Here is a 26,073-nt window from a genome sequence, read left to right as displayed (position 1 = left end):
AAGGATTGCCTACTACGCCCCTATCACATGGATAAGTTCATACGGGACCCAGCGGCTAGCCTTACGCTTATCCTCGAGCATCTCAGTAGACTCGGGCCAACAAATTGTCGCGGGTCCCCGACGCACGACATCCAAGCGAAGACTTCTTCCGCATCCAAGTAGAGTTTTGTGAAATCATCCATCAAGATGTCGTCAGAAGCGCGGGGGAGTTCTATGCCGGCTATCAGCCGTCAAACAGTGACATAGACACAATGCTCCAAATACAGGGTGACGACTACCGCTCATGGATGTGCTTGAAGAAAGGCGGCGGTTTTATCCACGCTCCGAGAAAGTCTTGATGTGCGAGCCTAGTTATGTAGTTGTGAACTAAAGGCAGAGCTTCGTTGTAATAAACTTTATTCAGCACTTTACTTGCTATTAATTACTAGTTCGGCTATGTTTGTGAACTTATATATATGGCTCTGTCGTTTTCCGCACTTGATTTGGTCGTTAATTTTGTTTGCATATGTTGATGATTAGAATGGTTGGTCACTTGTACACTCGGGGGTGGAGCAAGCAAGCCTGGTGTGATGGCACAAATATCCATGTCTTGTGCATCCTACCTGGCCTCGCTTACTCCATCCCTGAATGTTAAAATTTTTTTTGACCAACAATGTATGAGGCATTCCATTTAGTTCATACTAGCTACTTATCTCTTGTTTGAGTTGGCACTTCTTAATTGTATTGGCCGATGATTAGAATGGTTGGTCACTTGTACACTCTGTGGTGACGTAAGCGAGCCTGGTGTGATGGCACAAATATCAATCTCTTGTGCATCCTACTCGGCCTCGCTTACGCCATCACGGAATGTTAATATTTGTTTTGATCGAGCAAAGTATGAGTCATTCCATTTAGTTCATACTAGCTACTTATCTTCTTATTTGAGTTGGCACTTCTTAATTGCATTGGCCGATGATTAGAATGGTTGGTAACTTGTACACTCCGTGGTGACGTAAGCGAGCCTGGTGTGATGGCACAAATATCAATCTCTTGTGCATCCTACCTGGCCTCGCTTACGCCATCACGGAATGTTAATATTTGTTTTGACCAACAAAGTATGAGGCATTCCATTTAGTTCATACTAGCTACTTATCTCTTATTTGAGTTGGCACTTCTTAATTGCATTGGCCTTTCTTCCATTTTAGTGCCGACGATTCAATTTTGTGGTCACTACACTTGGGGGAGGCGCTAGCGAGCCTGGTGCGATGGCACAAATATCAATCTCTTGTGCATCCTACTTGGCCTCGCTAACGCCTTCCCTAAATGTTAATATTTGTTTGGACCGACAAAGTATGAGGCCCTTGTCATTCTTCCATTTGCTTTCGTATTTCAAAATGCCGATGATTAGAATGTTTGGTCACTTGTACACTTGGGGGAGGGGCTAGTGAACCTGGTGCGATGACACAAGTATCAATCTCTTGTGCATCCTACTTGGTTTCACTAACCCCTTCCCTAAATGTTGATATTTGTTCCGACCAACAATGTATGAGGCATGCCTTTTAGTTCATACTACTTGGATCGTTTTTGAGTTTGCTCTTATTCGTTGCAAACATCTATGAGTGTGCACTAATGTTTCATTGGCTTGTGCATATATGCAGATATGACATGGTATGTCGTGTACAAAGGGCAAGGTTCCCGAGTCTACAATGGTCGGGAGGAGTGTCGGAGACAGGTTCACCGTTTTAGCGGTAACATGCCTACAAAGGGTACACCACTAGAGCGGAGGCCGAAGATAGATACGCACGCTATTTGGCAGGAGAGAGGAGGGAGCGGAGGAGGAACCGGATGAAGACCACTATCATCGGGATGGTGCTAGTAGTGACTCTAGCTCTCTTCTATGTGATTGTACTTTAGATGATCGATCTTGTGTAACCACTAGCTCATTTGCGACTTTGTAACTCCGTAACTCTGCCTAATATTCGAAATCTTGTGAATCATGGAGGGTAATGTGAAGAACTATGTATTGATATACTGTGATGTTGTTTATATGTGTTATATATCCTGTATTTGTGTTGTTATACTGTTCTATACAACCTGTACAAATACCAGCGAGAAATGCAAAAAATAAAAACGAAATACTAGCAGTGGCGCACTCGGTGGACCATGAGTGGCGCACGACCACTAAGTAGCAAGTGGCGCACTAGTCCGGGACTTCGTGGCGCACTACTCGGTGATCCCCTTCGAAAGTAGCGAGTGGCGCACCGAAGCCGCTAGCAATGGCGCACGTCCGAGATACAACGGTGGCGCACCTTGACAACCAGCAATAGCGCACCAGCTCGAGGTAACAGTGGCGCACCCCGAGGAGGCGGTAGTGGCGCACCAACAAGCGAGAGTAGTGGCGCATCGCTGCTCAACAACGATGGCGCACCCATTTGGAGTAATAGTGGCGCATCACCAGACATTTCAATGGCGCACGGCGCAGTGCACCACTGTTACTTAGGGTAGTTGTGGCGCACCAGTAGTGCGCCACTACTAAAAGTTAGCAGTGGTGTGATAGTAGTGGCGCACCAGCAGTGCGCCACTGATGGGGAATAGTGGTGCGCCACTGAATAGCTTTTTCCTAGTAGTGATGCCATGGCCATGCCGAGCCCCTATGTCACTCACCATGCCATCATCATCTCCACTCTTCTCTGGTCCCTCTCACCATGTCTATTAGCTCTCCCTCACTCCCACAAACCTGCTGGTACAAGCTCTGAGTCGAGGAGAAGCGTGCAATGCCCAGCCCAGCACGCGCCCGTGTCAGCCACGACGCACCAGAGCGCGCATGGACACGCCCTGGACACGACAGTGCACGGCGTCGCCCCGTCGCCTCCGTCCTTCGTTTGACCTCCGCTTCTGCCAGGAGACTCGCCACGCCACCAGCTAGCCGCCAGACAAGACCACTATCTCTCCCCTGCCATGTAGCTGCTGTCCCCGTCGACGCTCTCCGCCGCAGTACTGCACGGACTTTGACGTCGCCCGAGCCATCCCGTCTCCCTCCTGCTGCACAGTGATGCTCGCAAGGACCGTCAGGCCACGCTGCATCATCCCCCGCCCTCGCCCACGCTCTTCCCCCTCTGTAGCACCATCACCATAGTCAACCTGCCGGTGCCCTCCGCCCTCGCTCGCCCGCAATAAAAGGGGACCTCCACCTTGCTGTTTCTTCACACCATCACCCTCTCCCCTCCTCACTGAGCCTCCTCGACCACTTTCCCCTCCACAATTTCGCCGGAGCAGCCCACATTTCGCCGGAGTCCGCCGCGGCAGTAGCCAGACGGAGGAGACGCTCCCGTCCACCTTCGCCGCTCCCTCGGCCCTCGTTCGCCTCACCGTCTTCTACCACGTCGATCGCCGCCGACGCCAAGCCCCGCCGGAGCCTAGGTGAGCCGCCGACCCCCTAGCTCCGTCGCCCCCAGGTTTAGCTCTCGTCGACGATGACGACGCGCCTCGTCCGTCGATCGCATCTCTAATCCTACGGCCAGCTTTAAATCATACCATTTCGGGTTGTAAAGGCCACTGACAAGTGGGACCCCCTGTCAGGTGGCCTGCTGCGCGAGACGCACAGTTGGGCCGGCCCGTTTTCTTTTTCTCTCCCTGGCCCAATTCGTTTTCCCGCGCGAGCCCACCGTTTGAATTTCGTTTAATTCGATTTAATTCAAATCCAATACTGGTGCTTGATTCAAAATTCAATAGAACAAAATCTACTGATCCAAATTTGATGAACTTTAATATTTCTGGAAAGCTGATAAAATTATCTAGCCAACTCCGCTGGTCTCAACCCTAGATTTAATGTAGATCACTTGCAATAAAAATAACAAAGAAGTAGGTTTTCCAATTTCAAACAATTATTAAAAATCAACCATAATGAATTTTGAGGTGACTCCACCTCTCATAATTCACATTTCAAAAACTCTATTTGATTACGCAAAAATATGACATGGTTGTTTCATATGATCATGGGCTAGAATAAATAATGGCTATGTGGCTATTTCTAGTCCATTTAAATTACCCCAATTAATTAATTAAATAGTATGGGAGGTATTCTCTCATTTAAATCGTTGTCCTAAGTCATTCAATATGAGGTAATGAACTTAGTCTATAGAACCTCATATTTTATTACTTAGTGATATTAAATTGTTTCCATAGTAGTATTTAAATTGCATGAGATGAAGTATCTCATTTAAATCATTTTCCCAAAGGGTAAATATGAAGTGTTGACTTTGGTCAACATGATCTCATACTTATTATTTGAGGATATAAAACCTTAGTAATATTCAATGAGAGGAAACCATTTCTCAAAAGAAATAAATAGAAACCCTAATAAATATTTCAATGAGGGGAAATTATTTTTCTTAAAAGGAAACAAAGCCAACCACCATGTTACTAATGTTGTAATGCTAGCTTAGCTTGTGTGATCCCTTTGAGTGTTAAGTCTAGTAACTAGGTATTGTTTGGTGATTGTGCACCCATTTAAGGAAAAATAATTTCACGTTCTTCCTGAAAGTAAGGGAGGATTAGGAAAGTCCTATTGATTGCTGCTTTCTCCAGACCGCCGGGAAAAGCATGAAAAAAAAGGCTCGAATGGTACGATCCCTCCGTCACCCCAGAATGAAAGGGGTGATCTCGTAGTTCTTGGTCTGTGAAGATGCGTTGTTAGGTGCTCCATTTTCCCATTGAGTACGAACCTCAACCTGTGCTCGCTCTCGTATTGTATTTTAGACGCTAGTACCGAAGGATACGAGGAGGAGGAGGAGGAGGTCTTCTACGAAGAAGAAGAAGAGGAACACTTTGATCAATACACCAACCAAGGCAAGCTATTACCAATGCAAGTTCTACTATTGCCAAGTTACTAGTGCAAGAGACTATGGCACTAGTATTGTTATTTAAAGTCTTATTCATCCAAACCCAAGTTTTATCTTGCTTTAACTTTACTTTGATTTACCAAGGTTTACTTGTTGTAGTGAAAATTTGTGTACAAGAGTAGAGTATCACCAGAGCTTCAAAATTAGCCTAGAGAGCTAAAACTTAGTTAGCACCCCTCATGATTAGTTGCTAGTGCTAAACTAAAATTGACTACTCTAGATGGGAACTTGTGAAGCAAATGATTTTGAAAACCTTGGAATGATGATTCATTCTATTGAAAGTTTTGAAGGTGAATGTGATTTTTGAATGACAAGGTGACTCTTTGACAAAAACTAATGGTTGGGTTCGGATGCGATACCATTCCAATTTTAGAGTACCCCCACAATACCTGATTATGGGTAGGGCTTAACTGGAAATTTATGCACTTTAGTATGGGTTCCCTCTAAACAAGCGTCATAGGGGTTATGCCGAGGCTGCCTCCGTAAAATGTGAAATGACGTGAAATGAGGTGAATGTCCTACCCAAGCCCTGTGCAGTTCCCAGGTTGGCGGTTTGCCCTCACTGGGAGGCCAAGCTTATGAGGAGAGGTGCATATACTAGGGTATGTAAGTGAAAGGTTATGGTTGATGATCCGCATACTGAGTATGATTATTCAGGGCTATTCCTGACGGATGTAATCGAAAGTTGTGGCACAAGTGTACAACCTCTACAGAGTGTAAACCTATTCGAATAGCCGTGTCCACGGTCATGGACGGTTGGATGGCCATACTGTTCCGTTGTCAGATGTTTTCTAAAAAGGAATGGTGACTTGAAAGTTGAATTTGACTTGATCACAACAGAGTTGTGGGAATGACACTAATGTTCTCACTTGAGTTAGTTAGACAACTGAAGAGTCTTTTATTACTAAGTGCTTATGAAATAAAACTTGCTTTATGCAGAAAAACCTAGAGCTTAGAACCCCCTTACCATTGTTGATGGTACTTACACTAGTATTAGTTTGCGAGTACTTTAAAGTACTCATGGTTGTCTCCCTGGCTATTCAAATGGCCAGACTATGAAGAGGAGAACCAGTACCAGGAGGATGGACAGCATGACGTCTTTGATAACTAGGACTACTCCTGACGTCAAGCGTTGCCTGTGAAACAGATGGACCGCTACTACGTTTCTTCCGCTGTGTTTTTGTAATTGATCCTTAGATCAACTGTTATTGTAAGACTTGGATCATGAGATCCTGTGTTGTAAGACAATTATGGTTTGTAATGAATGATGTTCTGTGATATCAATCTATTATGTCTCGCAAAAACAATATTCCTGGGATTGCGATGTATGGCATAATAGGCATCTGGAATGAAAAATCCAGGTGTTGACAGTGCCCAACGCGCCTCTAGGTTATAGAATGCCATAACTTGTTGCAAATTTTAGCGAATACATGCCACCATATTAAATTCCATGTCAATATGCAAAATTTAGCAATCACTTGTTGAAAATGTAGCCATACCATTAGACTTGTAGAAATTGAGCTAGTCAATATGCAAATTCCATGTCAATATGAAATCTCATTATTTTTCTTTTGACCTAGTAGATGGATCCGAACAAGGACAAAGAGATTGACAAGGAGCTGATGGACATGGTTGTTGGACTCATTGTATGGATTATATGTCGTCGTTGAATTCTATGAACCATATGGATTCTATGTTGTAATGGACATTGTTGTTGTTGTTGTTGGTGGTGGTGGGTAAGGAGATGGATCCGGACTTGTGTATGCACTTGTTATATGTGGTCGTTCGACTCTATGCACTTTTTATATGTTGTTGAAGTGCTACACATATTGTTGTTATGAATTATTATTGTTATCAATCATCTATATTAAATTATATGCAGGAAATATAATGAAAAACAACAAAACAAAAAAATTAGAGGTACATAGGTCACTTTGCCGTGTGCATACACACGGCAAAGGGACCACGTGGCGCAAGGCTGTGCTCCTAGCAATGCAATGGGCGTGCCTGGAGGGCCTTTGCCATGCGTGTTGGAGGGTGGGCGCACGGCAAAGCCGAGCACCACGGCAGAGGGCTGTCGGACGGCAAGCGCGAGGGACGCACGGCAGCGTCTGCCCGCACGGCAAAGTTCTGGGCGCACGACAGCGCAACGGACGCATGGCGGTGAAACAAGCGCACGGCAACACCTTTGTCGTGCAGCATAGGCGAGGCACACTACAATGACATCTTCCGCACGGCAAAGACTTTGCCGTGTGTACGTCATGCACAGCCGTGCAAAGATTTGCACGGCAAAGCCGGATTCTGCCCTAGTGCGATCAGAACTGCCTTGCATATAATTGATTTATAGTTGATGCCGCCGTAGGCGCACGGCGAGACGCGCATCAATCTCTTTTCATGGAAAATCGATCAGGGCATCGGCCCGACGCGACTACACATTTTTCATCTGCTTGGAGCCTTGGACACAAACAGTCGATCGAGTTGACTTGCAGCCTCCGCGCAAGTGCCCGCCCTAGTAGAAGGGTTGAACGACGTAGTGGCCAGCACCTACCACGTGGGCGAGATCGTCGTCGCGCTCCATATTAGCTAGCTATTACTGTCCTCCTGGGTTCCTGGATGTGAACGATGGCAAATCGTTGACGAGAGATACAGTATTAGCGTATTAGCTGGTATTGTGGTCCTGCGCTGCTGGATGAACGATGGCAAATCGTTTACGAGATATGTACTCCATTCCAGATGCTTCAAACTAAATTAATACACCAGTCTGACAGCTGCATGTTCTTGGTATAATTTGACCTCTAATCAAGTTAGTAATTTGTCTTAGGGTATCTCCATGGTTCGATTTGTGTCGGGTTGCGAACGTGGAAATCTCGGATCACGATTGTACGTTTGCGGGTGGAGGTGTCTCCAGCGGCCCGACGTATTTTTTTATTTTTTTTCATCGGTGAGATAGAGGTGTATAGTTTGCAAAAATTAAAAAATATGAAATGTAATAGCACAACGAAGTCTACTAGCATCTAGTCATCGTTGGTGAGATCGATGACCTCCATCATCTCCCGTTGCCTGTGCGGCAACAGATGGTATACCGCGGCGATGCAGGAGAATGAGGAGGAATGGTAGCCGCCGCAGAAATAAAAAGATTCAGCTTCACTTTTTTGTAGTAGTCGTGACCAACAACCATCAGCAGTCGGCTCGTTGGTAAGGTGAGAGCTTCAAGCCCTATTTCTGGCGCCACACACACCCCAAACAAGCACCACTCGACGGGACCGCATGGCGGGGGGGGGGGGGGGGGGGGGGCTTGGGGGCAAGCTAGAAGCCCTAAACCTTCGACCCTTCTTTCTATATGGGGGTGCCCAGGGCACCTCATCTTGTCATTTTGTTACTCATTCCGGTTGTGCCGAAGTGTTTCCCCTTTACATCGGAGGACCGCTCACATTTAGTTGACCTATCGCGTGGTAAAGATTAGAGAGTACCAAAAAATTGTAAACGGATCAGAAAGATTCTAAATATGACAAGTCCCGAATGGATTCGATATAAGGAAATCTGGCTCTGGTTATGGATCTCACGCCACCAAAGCAACAACAGATAATCTGCGCACCCCACGCTCCGAATTCACCGGAAGTGTAACCTTAAAAATTGGGCCACCTGTCCGGCCGGGCCTGGTGACTACCACGTAGTCGCCTCGGCGGTTTCCTCCAGCGAAGCATGCCCGCCGAAGCAGCAGTAACCATCCTGAGAGCATCTCCAGTCGCGTCCCCCAAAGGGATTTGGGGCGCGCCGGACAAAAAAAGCGTTCCAGCCGCGTCCCCCAAGCCCTTTTTTGTCCGGCGCGGCCCGATACGGTGTCCGGCGCCCCGAGCCCGTCCCCATCCCACAGGGGACGCTCCGGGGACGCCGGACACAACGAAAAGCGAGGCGGGCTCCCACATGTCGGCGACTATTTGCATAAACCGTTGGTTCGCGCCTCTTTTCTCGTCGCTCCTTCCTTCCCGCGCCTCCCACCCCACCGCTGCCGCTGGATTTCCCGGCCGTTTGGGCGTCTGATCTGTGCTGCGAGTCAGCACCATTGTCGCGGCTGGGGCTCCCGCCGGTCGTGCCGCCACCGCCGCGTCGCCAGCGCCTCCCAGAACGCGCCGTCAAATACACCCCACCTCCGCGCACAGAAGGTGCTCGACGACTTGCCAGGTAGGCGCGATTGGTCGCTGTTTGTTGCGTCGTCTGCCTAGGCGCAATTTTAACCATTGATTTTGCTTTGGCCATGGACAGCGACGATGAGATGGTTGCCCTGCTGCTGGAGGACGACCAAGCGTTCGACGACGACCTGCGGGAGCATTTGCTGATCATCGCGTCCCTCCAGGACATGCTTGACGCTGAGGCGGAGAAGAGGAAGAGGCCGCGCCGCGGAGGATCAAGGCCGGGAAGAAGGAAGTCGAAGCCCCGACAGAGGATGGAGGGGCATGCCATGCTGCACAACGACTACTTCGCCGACGGGGCAACACAAGCCGACAATTTTCGGCGCCGGTACAGGATGAGCAAGGGCCTGTTCATGAATATCCTCCACGGCGTTCGAGAGTTCGACCCCTACTTCAAGCTCAAGCTCGACGCTGTAGGCGTTCTCGGGTTCTCATCCATTCAGAAGTGCACCGCCGCCATGAGGATGCTTGCATACGGAGCACCTGCCGATACACAGGACGACTACCTTCGCATGAGTGAGTCTACTGCCATTGAGTGCATGTACAAGTTTTGCCGAGCTGTGGTGGGAATGTTTGGCAAATACTACTTGAGAGGGCCAACTGAGGAAGAGACTGCAAGGATCATGGCACAAAATGCTGCCAGAGGATTTCCTGGAATGTTTGGAAGCATCGATTGCATGCACTGGGCATGGAAGAACTGCCCGTTTGCTTGGCAAGGTATATACAAAGGGCGTCATGGATATTGCAGTGTGGTGCTTGAAGCTGTGGCAGATTATGACCTGTGGATTTGGCATTCTTTCTTTGGCATGGCGGGATCACACAATGACATCAACGTGTTGCAGCGGTCTCCGGTGTTCAGCAGACTAGTGAAAGGGCATGCTCCACCATGCAACTATGAGATCAATGGCCACCAATATACCAAAGGCTATTATCTAGCCGATGGTATATATCCAAAATGGGCCACTTTTGTCAAAACAATCTCGAATCCATCAGGTCTGAAGAATTCTCACTTTGCTACACGAAAGGAGGCTTGCGGGAAGGATGTCGAGCGGGCATTTGGTGTGCTTCAAGCACAATTTGCCATTGTCCGGTACCCTGCTCTAAGCTGGTCTCACGACCAAATGTGGGAGGTGATGCAGGCTTGTGTGATCATGCACAACATGATCATCGAGGATGACCGCAAGAATCATGTTAGGTCACATGTTGGTCCCTATGAGTGTCAAGGCCCTCTCGCGGAGGTTGATCATGAGTTGCCTGCAGATTTTGCTGATTTTCTCGCCATGCACGCAGAGATCCGTGACAGCAATGTGCATGAGCAACTTCAAGCTGATCTCGTTGAGCATTTGTGGAGGATCAAAGGAAATACCGTGGCACCTTGATGTATCATCTACCCCTTTTTATTATCTTTGATTACTTGTTTTATTGTTTGTTCTAATTTAATTTGAAAACAATCCTCGAAAACATTTTTTTCATATGCTACATTTGATATAAATGGTTTATGTGTTAAACAAATTATTTTAAATGTTTGGGGGCGGCGTTTGGGGGACGCGGCTGGGGAGCGACGTCCCCCAAACGCGACACGAATAAAACACGTCCCCCAAACGCTCGATCCAGCGCGCTTTGGGGGACGGTTTGGAGGACGCGACTGGAGATGCTCTAACAAGTTGACTTGCACCAGCTCTGGCCACGGATCACAAGCCACAAATGCAGAAGGAGGAGGAATGGTAGCTGCCGGCACCAGCTCTGGCCACGGATCACAAGCCACAAATGCAGCAGTAGATAGGCTGCGCACCCCGCGCTCCGAAGTTGCCGGAAGTGTCACCTTAAAAATTGGGCCACCTGTTCGGCCGGGCCTGGTGACAACCACGTAGTCGCCTCGGCGACTTCTTCCACGGAAGCATGCCCGCCGAACGGCCGAAGCAGCAGTAACCATCCCAGCAAGTTGACTTGCAACCTCCCCCCACGCATGTGGGAATCGTCCTCGCGCTCCGTGTGATTAGCTCGGAAAATAAACTATAGTACTGTATTAGCTGGTATTCGGCTCCTGCGTTGCTAGATGAAAGATGGCAAATCGTTGACGAGATACTACATTCCAGCTCGCTCAAACTAAATTAATGCACCCAGTAATGCTACACTTATGGAAGGAAGTTAGGGAATTCACTTACGGACGTCTCGGCGTGCACAACTCGAGCAGGAGGCCTTAACCCCTCCCGTGGGGCTCCCCAGGGAACCGCCGGGGGGCCGATCTTCCTCCTTCTGCCGTCCCCTCCCTCCGTTTCTCTCCCTCCGACGCTGCCGCCGGCGCTGGCCACGGTGGCGGCGGGCCCCGGCGCCAAAGTGCCCGGGGGGGGGTTGTTGGGGCGGCGACCTCCCGTTTCGGCGTGCTCCGTGTCTAGGGCGGCGTCCCTGGATGTGCGGCGCCGGCTCCTCCTCCACGGCCTTCGGCGATGGATGGTGGTGGTGATGGGGTTCGTAGCATAGAAAACAAAAAATTTCCTACCGCAAGACGAATAAATCCAAAATCTAATCTATGGAACACCCAAGATCTAATCTACAAGATCGGAGCAACGAGATTGATGTGAGACTAACCCTCGAAGATTTCCAAAGCTTACGAGATTAGATCTCGTTGTTGGTGTAGACGATCGTCCCCAGTGCTGCAATCCGGCAGCACTTCCGTACTCGGTCGCGCGTACGGTGTCGATGAAGCCCCTTCCTCTCCCCGTTCCAGCGGGCAGCGGAGGTGTGGTAGATCTCCTCCAAGTTCCAGCAGCACGACGGCGTGGTGGTGGTGGTGGAGGAAGAAAAGTTGCAGGGCTTCGCCAAGCCGGAACAGCGTATGGTGGAGGAAGAGAGGAGGTGGCCAGGGTTGTGGTGAAGGGACAAGTGGCCGGCCACCCCCTCCCCTCTTTATATAGGGGGCCAGGTCGGCTGGGGTGGCCCCCTTTCCCATCTAGGGTTAGGGGGGACGGCGGCCAAGTGTGGGGAAGAGGGATTTCTTCCCCCCCAAGTTGATCCCCCCTAGGGTTTTGGGGAAACCCTAGGGGTTTGGCCGGCTGGGCCTTGAGGGGCATGTGCCCCTGGCCCATTAGGCTAGGGAGCACCCCTCGGCCCATGCTAGGCCTCCTAGGGTCGTGGGCCCACTGGTGGGACCCCGGAACCTTCTAGAACCTTCCCGGTCATCCACCGGAAAAATCCCGAACTTTTCCGAAACCTAGAAATCAACTTCCCTTATATGAATCTTATTCTTCGGACTATTCCGGACCTCCTCGTGACGTCCTGGATCGCATCCGAGACTCCGAACAAACTTCGTCTCCATACCATATTCAAATCTACTTATGCGACATCGAACCTTAAGCGCGTCACCCTACGGTTCGCGAACTATGCAGACATGGTCGAGACTCCTCTCCGAGCAATAACCAATAGCGGGATCTGGAGATCCATAATGGCTCCCACATATTCAACGATGACTTAGTGATCGATTGAACCATTTACATACGATGCCAATTCCCTTTGTCACGCGATATTTTACTTGTCCGAGGTTCGATAATCGGTATCTCCATACCTTGCTCAACCTCGTTACCGACAAGTACTCTTTACTCGTACCGTGGTATGTCATATCTTATGATCCAATCATATGCTTGCAAACTAATCAGACGACATTCCACCGAGAGGGCCCAGAGTATATCTATCCGTCATCAGGATGGACAAATCCCACTATTGATCCATATGCTTCAACTCACACTTTCCGAATACTTAATCCCATCTTTATAACCACCCATTTACGCAATGGCGTTTGATGTAATCAAAGTACCCTTCCGGTGTAAGTGATTTACATGATCTCATGGTCGAAGGACTTAGGAAACTATGTATCGAAAGCTTATAGCAAATTGAACTTAATGACTTGATCTTATGCTACGCTCATTTGGGTGTGTGTCCATTATATCATTCACCTAATGACATAACCTTGTTATTAATAACATCCAATGTTCATGATCACGAAACCATGATCATCTATTAATCAACAAGCTAGTTATACAAGAGGCTTACTAGGGACTCCTTGTTGTTTACATAACACACATGTATCAATGTTTCGGTTAATACAATTATAGCATGGGATGTAAACATTTATCATGAACACTAAGATATAACAATAACTAATTTATTATTGCCTCTTGGGCATATCTGCAACAGTGGCGGCGGCTGTTGGATCTTGTGCCCGCCGAGATCCATAGGCGGCTTCTGCTGGCGGCGCGAGGAAGGGGGCGACGATGTGCGGGGTGAGGATGGTGTGGTTGCGGCTTCCGCCGTCCACAGAATTCTCCTACGTCATCGTTGGTCAACGGATGGCGGCGTGGGGGCCAGTTCGTCTGCTTCCGGTTTGAAGGTGGTAGTCCTATGGTTCTTCTTCTGCGAAGATGAAGACCTACCGGATGCTGATCCTTTTCATCTAGCCGGAGTGTTGAGTTCCGGAAGGCTCCGCCGGCGAATGTATCAGCGCATCTTTTGCCTGTAGTTTGCTAGATCGGGTGATATTCGGTCGCGCGCACCCATGCTTTTATTTCGACTGTTCGGTTCTGGAGGGAGCGGCGCGAAAGTCTTTTCTGTGTTGACATCATGTGACTATGGATCCATGATGAAAGTCGGAAGAAGACAATTTCATGAAGGCCAGATGGGAAGACTAGCTAAGGGAGGTTCAAGTGTCCGCGCTGTTGAGGGACTTGCTTGGTGTTCCGGGCTTCACAGCAGCGGTATGAAAGTGGGGGCGACAACACAGGTGAAGTTCATAGTCCTACCTTTCAGGGTGAAAACCCAAGGTCTGGCCTTAACTGGTTGTGACAGGCAATGACCTTGTTGGAGGCATTATTTTGAGAGTGGGGACTATCTTCAGGGTGAAAATCTAAGATCTTTGATCGGGCGATGACGGTGTTAGAGCATTGTTCCCTTCTTGAAGGCGTCGTTTTTGGAGAGTATGTATTTCAGGTGTTGTCTTCGTGGTGAATGTATTGCTGTTGCTAGACTCGAGATACTGTAGCGGGACTTTTGTTTCTTAGTTTTCTTTTCTATTTTTTTGAATGTGTGCATCCGTAGTGCCATTAGGGTGGTGCGTTGTTGCATAGGCTGGGTCTAATTGGTATCTTTTGATATTAATATATTTCCTTTATTGAAAAACTTACGGCTCTGTGGCATTAACCCTTAATCAATTGTGTTATGGTTGTGGGTCTAATAGAATTCAGCCTTGAGAAACAAGCGCACGCCACGTATGTCCGTAGAAAACTTTCCGTAGCAATCCGTCAGTAGACCCAGCATTATTGTAATGCACTAGTCTGGGAGCTGCATGTGTAATCATGAATTGATGGAAGCATGCATCTTCGTGTTGTTACGACTATATAAGCACAGCTAGGACCTACCGGCTTGACGCACTCTCTCTGTCTGCTCTCTCTGAGATACATACATATATTCCAAGTAAGGTCGTGCATTCGTTTCATCACCCATCATGTGGAGGCTAAAGATCGCTGAGGGCAGTGGGCCATGGCTGCAGTCCAGCAATGGCTTCCTCGGCAGGCAGGTTTGGGAGTTCGACCCCAACGCCGGTACGCCCGAGGAGCGCGCCGAGGTTGAGAGGCTGCGCGAGGACTTCACCAAGCACCGCTTGGAGAACAGGGAGTCACGGGACCTCCTCTTGCGGTTGCAGGTAACAATTACTTACTTGTCTGGTCCCCATTATATTTTGTAAACCCTCAGATGAGTTTCATTGTTGGTATGATATACATCAAGTAATCACGGTAACCACTATTGCAGTACGCAAAACTAAACCAATTTCAAGCAAATGCTCCAACAATGAAGATTGAAAAGAGCAGTGACGTCACGGAAGAACTTATCTCAGCGTCGTTGAGGAGGGCACTAAATCAATATTCTTCTCTACAAGCACATGATGGGCATTGGCCTAGTGATTACAGTGGGATTTTGTTTATTATGCCTATATTGGTAAGTACATTGTTCAGTTGTTATGCATGCACTAGAAAGATAATTTACTCCTACTTCATTATTTCATACGCTATTTTGCTTTCAATATTTCACTATTATGTCACGGAATCTTCAACACGAAATTCTGTTGTCAACCATCCATTCAATGATATCGTGCAAGATCAACTGTACTTCCTCTGATCTAAACTAAGTGTCGATGAGTTAGTATAAATTTTGTACTAAATTACAAATTTCTCAACACTTATTATGGATCGGATAGAGTACCTGTTTGACCACACAAGTACCACGCCTGGTCGATCTCCAACGACAAATAGGAGGATATTACATATATGTTTACCCTATAAAAACAAGTCTTCACTGACAAGCTAAATGAGAATAGAGACAAACTTTCTCTGCCTTAATGACTCTACCGTCACCAGTAAACCGTTGGAATTGGTTTCTCTCGGTTATTTTCCCTGTAACATCCAAATGGATTACACAGTAATTGCTCACATCAAGAATTTTCTTGTTGAAACCCCGAAATACGATCACCCTTCTCAGACTCCCCTCCTCCCCCTGAATAAGAAGCAGACCGTGTGTCCGTCATGCTGTAATTCATTATGGTGATGGACTTGCTCGTATACATGGAGGCATTCACCATCGGGAGCCGTTGGCAGGCCTACGACCCAGTATGTCTCCATGCGTGCAACTGCAATTATCACTTTACCAATGGGTGGATAGGGTTTGAGCGAGTTAGTGGGCTGATAACAATATATGGAGCATGTGAGGAGCAGCCTAACCTCACGTGAATGGACTATGGATATTAAGCAGGTACCAGTTTTCAGGTAAGAGTTACTGGTACCTCCCAAGCACCATAGAACTCTAGCTACAAGAATACAAGAGAAGGTGTATTGTAAATCTAGCTACGATAATACAAACGAAGGTGCTTCTAACATGTACTCCAATCTTAGAACATGTAATTATTCCATACATGCAAGTAGGATAATCTGAAATAAATCCAATTAGCCAGATTGTACAAGCAAATGTTTGTTTTCCTGCTGATCTCAATATGTACCTTCTTTTGCACTCTCGTAGATACTATCGTTGCATGTTACTGGAGCACTTAACATTGTCGTATCCTCAGAGCACCGACGCGAGATATGCCGCTATATTTACAACCATCAGGTATGTTGATTCCAGCCAATATATATCTCCTGTTTGTGCTATAAGAAATTAATAACAATATCTGCAGAATGAGGACGGTGGTTGGGGGAAACAAATTCTGGGACCAAGCACCATGTTTGGTTCATGCTTAAATTATGCAACCTTAAGACTTCTCGGCGAGGTGCCAGATGCTAGCAATGTTGCATTAGCTGAGGGGCGCAAATGGATATTATCACATGGAAGTGCGACTGCAATACCACAGTGGGGAAAGATATGGCTCTCGGTATGTTTTAGAATAACCAACCAAGGTCATTTATGCATAGTGGGGAAGTTCACTCAATGAAATATATTTTCATATCTTATTGTCTCCTTTTATCTAACCAGAACCATTTACATGAAATAATAAAAACCCCAAACAAATCAGGAACTGCAATTTTAATGAGCAGGAGTATTATGTTACTGCTTAAGAGTATGCAATGGATGTGGGCTCCAAGTTTTTCATGAACGGTCAAAGTAATATCTTTCTTTAAATGAGATGTGTCATCCATTGTACCTTGTTGAAATGATTAAACATGACAAAACACCTATTATCTGCCAAAACTGCACTCAGCCAGTTTTGGTTTGTGCTTATTAATTGGAAGTTTTCCGAAAATCTAAAAAATATTCAGCATATTGCTTCATGAGTAAGTAATATTTATCTAAGATTGTCTGCATTGTTACTCTCAGATAATTGGGATCTATGATTGGTCCGGAAACAATCCAATTATTCCGGAGTTGTGGTTGGTTCCCCATTATCTTCCGATTCATCCAGGTGCTTATTTCATCCATTGGCGCGCGTAACACACGAACAAATTTTTTCATGGATAGGATAAGCTTAGAACAAGATTTGTTTTACGTACCTATTTTTAGAAGATACTTTATACTTACTTAATTCAACATTATTTTGTTTTAAATATTTCTTTGTTATATCATTCTTCTGTATTTACTGATATTATTGAATAGTTCCCCAAATAAGCTTTCCATTATTTTTTCATTCCCCACGTTATCCTATGGTGACTAGCGTAGTTCATTCCAAAAGCCTGGTGTATCTATCATAGCTCACTATGACCTTCCTCTATCATTTTTCTAAACAATGATTATTTATTTATTTGATGAATCTAGAATTTTCCATCTAGGTCGATTTTGGTGCTTCACCCGGTTGGTATACATGCCAATGGCATATCTCTATGGAAAGAAATTTGTGGGGCCGATTACCCCAACTATACTTGCATTGCGGGAGGAACTATATAACACAACATATGATGAGGTCAACTGGAAAAATGCACGAAGTTCTTGTGCCCAGGTTTGACATTGTCTAAATTTAACATAGAACAAGCAGTTCAGTATTGGTGCAAAACAGTATCATGATTAAGGAAATCTTCATTCCACATTCTACCTTTGTTATAGGAAGACCTACACTATCCCGGCTCAAAGGTGCAAAGTTTTATTTATAGTTGTCTGAACAAGTTTGTGGAGCCCACGTTAAATATCTGGCCAGTCAGCAAGCTAAGAGAAAGAGCTTTAAGTAGCCTCATGGAATATATTCATTTTAACGACGAAACAACAAAATACATTGGAATTTGCCCTATTGATAAGGTAAATGTTGTGGAAAGTTTACATATACCTCTGATTTATTTCCCTTGAGAGCACTCTTACTCGCTTAAAAGTTAAATTATGTTGAAAAAATACTTAATATCTTATTTATTAGGCATTGAATATGATCTGTTGTTGGGTTGAAAATCCCAATTCAGATGCGTTCAAACAACATCTTCCAAGGTTTTATGATTACTTCTGGCTTTCGGAAGATGGCATGAAGGCACAGGTAATGGTCTATCATATTTTCACGATTAATGGGACTTGTAGGTTGAATTAAAAATATGCTGGGTGAATTAGTTGTTGTACAAAATGGTGTCAAATAATAGTTCCACCCCTTCTCTATCCTAAACTAAGTTTGTTTTTTCAATTTGAGGGGAGGCGGGTACCTAATTACTTCTATCAACTATTGGTGATGTCTGAAGGCTGGGTGGTGTTGTCTACAATTCAATTACATAATTGCATGTAGATAAGGTGCAATGATAACATAGTGATTGTAACCTTTTAACAGCTTTGACATTTTGTCAACATCATTTCTTCGACATAGCATCCAACAATATTTCCATTTCAACAAAAAAATGGATACTATAAAAATGAACAACCCACCTATTAATCCAAATATGAATATGTCATTCAATTCCCATCTCCCAACTACGTTGGTTCATCCAATAATGCATCACAGAAGACCCTTGCGCATCTTTTCATAAGTCTTTCGACAATTGAGATTGCGTAGTGCTATATCCAAGGTATATTGCTAATGTGGCATGATAGTTAAGGAGGATAGAGAGAATTGATAAATCTTAAAGCAAGAGTATAGCCAATTACTGGCTATAGCAAATTCTCATGTTATCTATGGGAGTGATGTTTTGGCACATGGGAGCGTATGCTCCCTTTATATTGAAATACATGTTAGACACATTTTAAAATGTCAAAAAAATTGAAACAAAAATTTCACACGTAGATCTTCATGTGCTACGCGCTCACAAAGTCGTTTCATGAAAAATCGACATGTCATGTGGCGTGTGTAAAAAAGACAAAATTCGGTGCTGAAACAAAGACTTGTCACAAGATAAATTTTCTCTTTTTCGTTCAGACTACAAAAAATATCATTTTTTCGTGAAATTTGACGAATACACATATATTATGGAGATGTACATGTAAATTTTTTTGTCAAAATTTTTTAACACTTGAAAATATGTTTTTATGATAGAGGGATTATACGCACCCGGGAGCCGAATTGAGTTTCTGGTTATCTATAGGTAACCTTATAGCTAACATATACAATAGTACCTACAAAAATCACTACTTTATTCATATTTGTACCACCTTATAGTATTACAGAGTACACCTTTAAAAGGTTGTGCTACAACCGGAAATTCAATTCGGCTCCTAGGTACGTATGCTCCCTATACAAAAATTATATTTCGAGTTGTCGGAAAATTTTGACACAAAATTCTACATGTACATCTCTATAATATATGTGCATTCGTCAAGTTTCACGAAAAATCAATATTTCTTGTGATCTATGTAAAAAAGAGAAAATTTATCTTGTAAAATGCATTATTTTTAGCACTGAGTTTTGTCTTTTTTTACACACGTCACATGACAAGTCCATTTTTTTATGAAACAACTTTGTGAGTGCGTAGCGCGTGAAGATGTACGTGCGAATTTATCATTTCAATTTTTTTAAAATTCAAAATATATGTAAGATGAATTTCAAAATAGAGGGAGCATATGCTCCCATGTTCCAAAACACCACTCATGTGCTACAACTAGCTTTTAACTTAGAGGCCGCTTATCTCTCTCATATTCTACCTCCTCCAACTAAGTATAAATATAATATTTGAAGCCTTATAGCCAGCTGACATCACCTTAATGTACTTGCTCTTTGCTTAGACATAAATCTTGCACGCGGTCATAGGCAACAAAGTTGACTAGTCTAATCTCACATATGCATGATGATAAAATCATTAATTGCAACATCGTGAGAAATAAACTTAAGAGATAATGCATTGGGTTGTTGTCTCTTAGGTTTTTTACTTCTTCTATGACGGCGTGCTATGAAAGCATGCATCTAAAAGGAGTAATGAAGGTTAGGCACATGAAGGTGATTGCAATAGGGACGAGCAAAACATGTGATGTCCTCCGTATCAAAGTTGTTTGCTTTGGTGGAGTGGAGTGCAATACGAACAATTAAAACACATGAGCCACCACATAATTCCTTGCCATCATAGCAATAAATGCACTATCATACGGAATTATTAGGGATACATTCTATATATTTTCTCTTTCAATATCATATCATCACGTTTCGTAATACTCACATAACATAGCATCATCATCTTGTCTTAGTTTAGCTAAATTTGTCACCTGATTTTTTGGGATGCAAGAGTCTTTTCTATTTGGCTATAATATTGGTCACGTAAAAATTATGTGATTGTCATTACATTAGTTAGAAAGAAAACACAATTGGATACCAATATTTGTTCCTTCTGTTGTTGAAGTTGATAAATTTGATTAGAATGATTGATATGTAAAATGAAATATTTGACAATATTTTGCATATCCTTGCTAATATAGGTATATGAAGGCTGCCAAAGTTGGGAGACAGCATTCATAATTCAAGCGTACTGCTCAGCTGATCTTACTAATGAATTTGGCCCATGTATAAAAAAGGCTCACGAGTTTTTAAAAAATTCACAGGTTTGTTGTTATCCATTTTCTTAAGGTTATTTTGGTAATTTCTCACGAGAAAAGTCAAAATTTTAGTTTTGAGCTATCATTGTTTTTTTGGAAAATTTACTAACACTAGTACAGAAAAGTGGCGCGGCAATACCACACTTAGTGGCGTGGATTTGACAACCCATATGTGTTGCGTTGGATGTATTTTATAGTTGACAACCCACAGATCTTTTGTATATTGTTCTACTTATGATTATGTATCCACGGTATTTTTTACCTGTGGCGTGTCCTTACCACACCACTAACTTATTTTGGGGAATTAAAAAACACGCAATTAATGAATTTCCAGCAACACTATTTATATCTCATAATCATAAGTAGAACAATATACAAAAGATAACATTGTATAGAAAATAACATTGTCTAGAAGTTGACAATACTAAATCTACTAGACATAGTCATATCATTGACGTCTCCACTACATCGACGTAGTCATATATATCTCTAGACATAGAAGATAAAACATATAGAACATAGCTAGAAGTACTACTAGAAATCTCGGAGAGACTCATAGAATCACCAATAGCTTTAGGGGAGCTCTTCAGAGTCTGATGTGTTCTCTGGGTGAATGTACTGGAAGGAAGTAGTATGAAACTCTTTGTCGAGATACAAGATGAACTTCTTCATGGGTACATCTTGCATCAATATATAAGTCGTTTCCAACTAGGACCGGAGGAGAGAGGCAATAGTTCGTGACGGTGGCATAGAATGGACGAGGCGATGGCATGGACCAAAGGAGGCGGCAACAAGGACTAGAGGAGGCGATGGACCGACCAAATCGAGGAGGCAGCGACACACACCATATTAGGAGGCGGTGGTGGAGAACGGTTTGTGGTGATGGCGGCTCGAGTGGGGAAGGAGAAGGGCGTCGTTGGGGGTAGACGAGAAACGTGGTGGCCCAACATCTTGTGGGGAGAGAGGAGGCAGAGTGAGCGAGGACAAGAGATTGAAAGAGGAGTTTTTCGCGGCCGGGTTTGTGGGCCAGCCAGCAGGTCTAGCTGAGGCTAGTCAGTTGGCAGTGAGCCGCTAGTAGCCTGACCCAATTATCCACGCCACTAGCTACATGCGCCACTATTTGTTTTATTTTAAAAAACCCTTTTATTTATTTTCTGCAATTTTTTTAGAAAATTTAGTGGTGTGGCAAAGAAAATGCCACGAGTATAAAGACCGTAGTGGCATGCAAATATAGTCACGCCACTAGGGGTTTGCAATCAGGATATCTTGTAGGGCCCATATTCCTGTGGCGTGGCACTCATTTGTCACACTAGTAATAGGCCAGTACCGGTGGCGCAACAAAAGTTCCTACGCCAACAATATTATCTATGGCGTGTTTACAAGTTACCACGCCACGGTCCATATGACCCCTATAAAAAGTTTCCTACCACTGCAAAAAATTGTAATGGTACATGGCAAATGCATGATAAGGTGGTGTGTTTCATCCCCCAGCAATTTTTTCCTAGGATTAATGAGTCACGATGTTTCTTTTATTGTTGTAGGTTCTTCAAGAGCATCCAAGTTATGAAAAGTACTATCGCCATAGATCAAAAGGTTCGTGGACTCTTTCAACAGCCGACAATGGGTGGTCTGTATCTGATTGTACGGCAGAAGCAATTAAGGTTGATATATGTTCCCTATAAACTTCTTCACAACGAATATCTTTTGTGAAATAATAATATATCATGAGAAAGTCATTGTTTTACATACTCTTACATAGTATCGTTTTCTTTAGGCATTGCTGTCGTTATCCAAGATTTCTCCGGACCTTGTTGGACAACCAATCAAACAAGAAAGGTTGTATGAAGCCATTGACTGCGTTCTTTCTTTCATGGTATGTATGTACATATATATATATATGAATCGAGAAATTAAACTAGGAACACATTCTAATTTTACTAGTAAGGATTACTGAAACACGTGAAACTGCATTACCAAACCACCAAAAGTTTCTTGCTTCTCTACTAGATCTATAGGACCATATGAAACAACCCCTGGACTCTCCTAATCAATAATGCTCGGAGGAGATCATGTTAGAAACTAAGTACCTCTAGCAGGGAAGCAATTTGCAAAACCAAATTGTGAAACAACCTCAAATTGTTTTGTGTGAAATTTATGTCAAATAATATTTTTAGATCTTTTGTATCTCACTGACAACTGATTTTCTATACTTTTCTTTGGTGCAGAACAAAGATGGTAGCTTTTCTACATATGAACGTGCGAGAACATCTTCTTGGTTAGAAGTAAGTGTATCTATCTTCTACGTTTTACCACTGATGAACTAAATATTATAGGTGGTAAAAGTTCAGTTTTTTCAGAAAAGAAGGGTGCATGGAGAAAATAAGTACATAGGCATTATATACCACAATTTATACGACTTACACCAACTTGGTACACTATAGACAACATGCTGAAATCAGTTGGAAACAACATTGGGCATGTACAAGGCGTGCCCAAAGATGCAAAACTGAGTAGTTCTTTTGTATGCAAGGTCATGTGTTCTTTTTTAGGTCATCAAGTTCTCATTCCTTTTATAGATACAATCTCATGTCCATGTTTTATATATGTTTATAAACAACTAAAGTAAACATGAGTATTCAGCTATTCAAGAAAATTACATATAGCATACACGATAAATAATAAGTGACCGGGCGAATAGTTGCAGCTTGTCCAAGATGAAGAATTGATCAACATATGCATGACCCGGTTAACAGCTGGTAGAAACTATATGCACCTGAATAGGAGAAACTCAGTGATTATTAGAAGCAAAGCACAGTAGAACACCGTTGATATAGAAGAACAAACTAGAGCATGCTAGTACATAAGTACATTTAATTGACAAGTTAACATCACCACTTGTTCCCTGCAGAAATAATATATTAATGAATTATTTTTAACACATCAAATTCAGCGTTTCTCCATTGATTATGCAACCAAAATTTGAGTTCCTAGCTAATATAAAACCTCTTGATGAAAATCTGAACACAATCTCAACAGATAGATTAATTCTGTTATAGATCTTACAATCGGACAAAACAGAAAATGGGGTTAATTGAGATATCAATGAATCAAGACCAAACAACTTCAAATACTAGAAGACAGAAAGGGTTGGGGTTTGACGACCAAAAGTACGGGGCGAGCTAGTCGATATCTCAATGAGTTTAATAGGATGTGTTGTCCATCACGTGCTAGCAAAAGGTCCTGAGAAAAAATACACCAATAAGTCTTTGTGGCATGCGTAAAATATTGTTTCACTAATGACTTATTGAACTCAAAATGGACACTAATTTTACTAACTCTTATATTATTTGTCTCCTAGGTTCTCAATCCTTCTGAGAGTTTCCGCAACATTGTTGTCGATTATCCGTAAGCAATCCGGAAACCTTTATTAAATTTTCGATAACTAGTTATGCTTCTATATTCATATTTTCTTTACATAAACTGACTTATAGTACATATATTATATCTAGATCTGTAGAATGCACATCTTCGGTGATTGATGCTCTCATGATGTTTAGAGACCAACACCCACTCTACCGCAACAATGAGATCGAGGGATGTGTACAAAAGGCAGCTCTTTTTATTGAGAGCAAACAACAGAAGGACGGTTCATGGTAACTAATATTGTGCTATTTCTTGGAAACAACTTTTGATCATGTTGCGAGTCTACACCTATGATTTATTTTTATGAACCTTCATGCCAAATATGGATTGAAAATTTTCCTCATTGGACACATCATTTATGTCACCCAGGATCCCGAGTTTAGTTTGGTATGCCCTTAAGTGGTAAGTTGTAACTGATTTTAAACTTGTATAACCAATGGGTTCTCGTGGTAAAGTGATCTTCAAAAACCTTGTGTCAAATTTATATATATGATTAACAAATAGCCGTGCGTGTTAAGAAAAACATATTCACTATTACAATGGACATAAAAAAAATTGAACAATTTTATTAGTTTGGAAGAAATTGAATGGAAACTCCAACAAAAACACTATTAGCTTATTTAGTTATGTAAACTAGGCTACCGGTTAACGTATTTCTGAAGCAACCATATTAGTACGTTGCATATTATATTGTTTGTATAGGTAAAATGAGCTTTTATAAACACATTAGCCGCATGAAGAAAAAAGAGAAAAATAGTTTATACCCGGTCTCTGTTTTATAAAGATTATGGAGTTATTTGTTTTGCTTGAAGAATTGTTCCACATACCAAAGCAAACAGTACTAGGCAGTTGTCTTTTTTGTTCATATTACGTGGTTAGTAACCAACAATCTCTCAACATAATTATCTTACAGGTACGGTACTTGGGGTATCTGTTTCACTTATGGGACAATGTTTGGTATAAAGGGTCTAACAATAGCTGGAAGAACTTATGACACTAGTTCTTCTATCAGAAGAGCATGCAAATTTTTGTTGTCAAATCAGCAGCCCACTGGTGGATGGGGAGAGAGCTATATTTCTAGCGAAAATGAGGTACTAAACTATTATTATTAATTTTTGTTAAAGGATGTTTTTCCTGATTATTTAGTAAATTGTAAATTACAACTTACTTAAATGTACAAATGATCGTTACAAGTTGGGCAAAAAGTTTCTTATGCAAGACTGCAATTTTGAAGTCGCTAAAGTTCCTTACAAATTTTACTTACAGGAGTATGTTGACAGCGGTAGACCTCATGCTGTAAATACCGCTTGGTCCATGTTAGCTTTAATATATTCTGGGCAGGTATGTTATTTTCCCCTTGAATAATATTCTTGTTATAGCGTGTATTTTCAATACAACAAGTTGTTTTCCGTAACTTGTGTCATTTATTTTGAAATAATTTCATTATCAACTCATCGATTTCATATGTTGGATATTTTGATTAGGTTGAACGGGATCCAATACCATTGCATCGTGCGGCAAAACTATTGATCAACATGCAACAAGACACAGGTGATTTCCCTCAACAGGTATGGCTTCAATTTTATGCATTAAATTTATAGTATCCTTGCTATTCATTTGGAGATTCATTATAAAATATATTATTACATGAACTAGAGGACCAATATAAGAATATCTTACTTCTCAAAACTTACAAATACCAATCCATCTAAATTGTTGAACATTTGGTCTAATTTTTTGTGATAGGAACACATTGGATGCTTCAACTCTTCATTGTACTATAATTATGCCAACTACCACAACATATTCCCCATATGGGCTCTCGGAGAGTTCCGTCGCCGACTTATTCTCACCAAGACTTAATGTGGCGGGAGAAATACTAATGTTAGAGAAGTGACATGGCTCTTACAAATTTATGTTTGATTATTGTTCTGATGTATTGCAATAAGATGTATTTATCATAACAATTATATGTCTTGCAACACCAAATCCAGTGAACATAGTATCTTGTACTCCACGTCATTTATATATATACTATTCCCCTCTCTACGCCCCTCTAAGAGTAGTGGTCATCCATAATGTTGATGAATTTTACGTACATGTAGAAGCGGTCAAAAAAATAT

The 26,073-nt window shown here is 43.2% G+C and overlaps 1 protein-coding gene across 1 annotated transcript; it reads left to right on the top strand.

The window, feature by feature from the left end:
* Positions 1-14,564: 14,564 nt before the first annotated feature.
* On the top strand, positions 14,565-25,813 carry LOC124700808 (achilleol B synthase-like). Its single transcript, XM_047232878.1, has 18 exons — positions 14,565-14,762; positions 14,870-15,055; positions 16,130-16,219; positions 16,287-16,481; positions 16,925-17,009; positions 17,374-17,540; positions 17,645-17,833; positions 17,946-18,059; positions 20,411-20,533; positions 22,069-22,188; positions 22,302-22,400; positions 22,753-22,809; positions 23,886-23,932; positions 24,037-24,180; positions 24,864-25,041; positions 25,217-25,291; positions 25,435-25,518; positions 25,697-25,813. The coding sequence occupies exons 1-18, from the start codon at positions 14,565-14,567 to the stop codon at positions 25,811-25,813; spliced, it is 2,268 nt and encodes a 755-aa protein (XP_047088834.1).
* Positions 25,814-26,073: the final 260 nt, after the last annotated feature.

Source organism: Lolium rigidum, chromosome 3 (genome assembly GCF_022539505.1).
Source record: "Lolium rigidum isolate FL_2022 chromosome 3, APGP_CSIRO_Lrig_0.1, whole genome shotgun sequence".
In the NCBI taxonomy this organism is placed as follows: domain Eukaryota; kingdom Viridiplantae; phylum Streptophyta; class Magnoliopsida; order Poales; family Poaceae; genus Lolium; species Lolium rigidum.
Note: the sequence above shows the minus strand (reverse complement) of the source record. Positions and strands in the feature narration are given on the sequence as shown.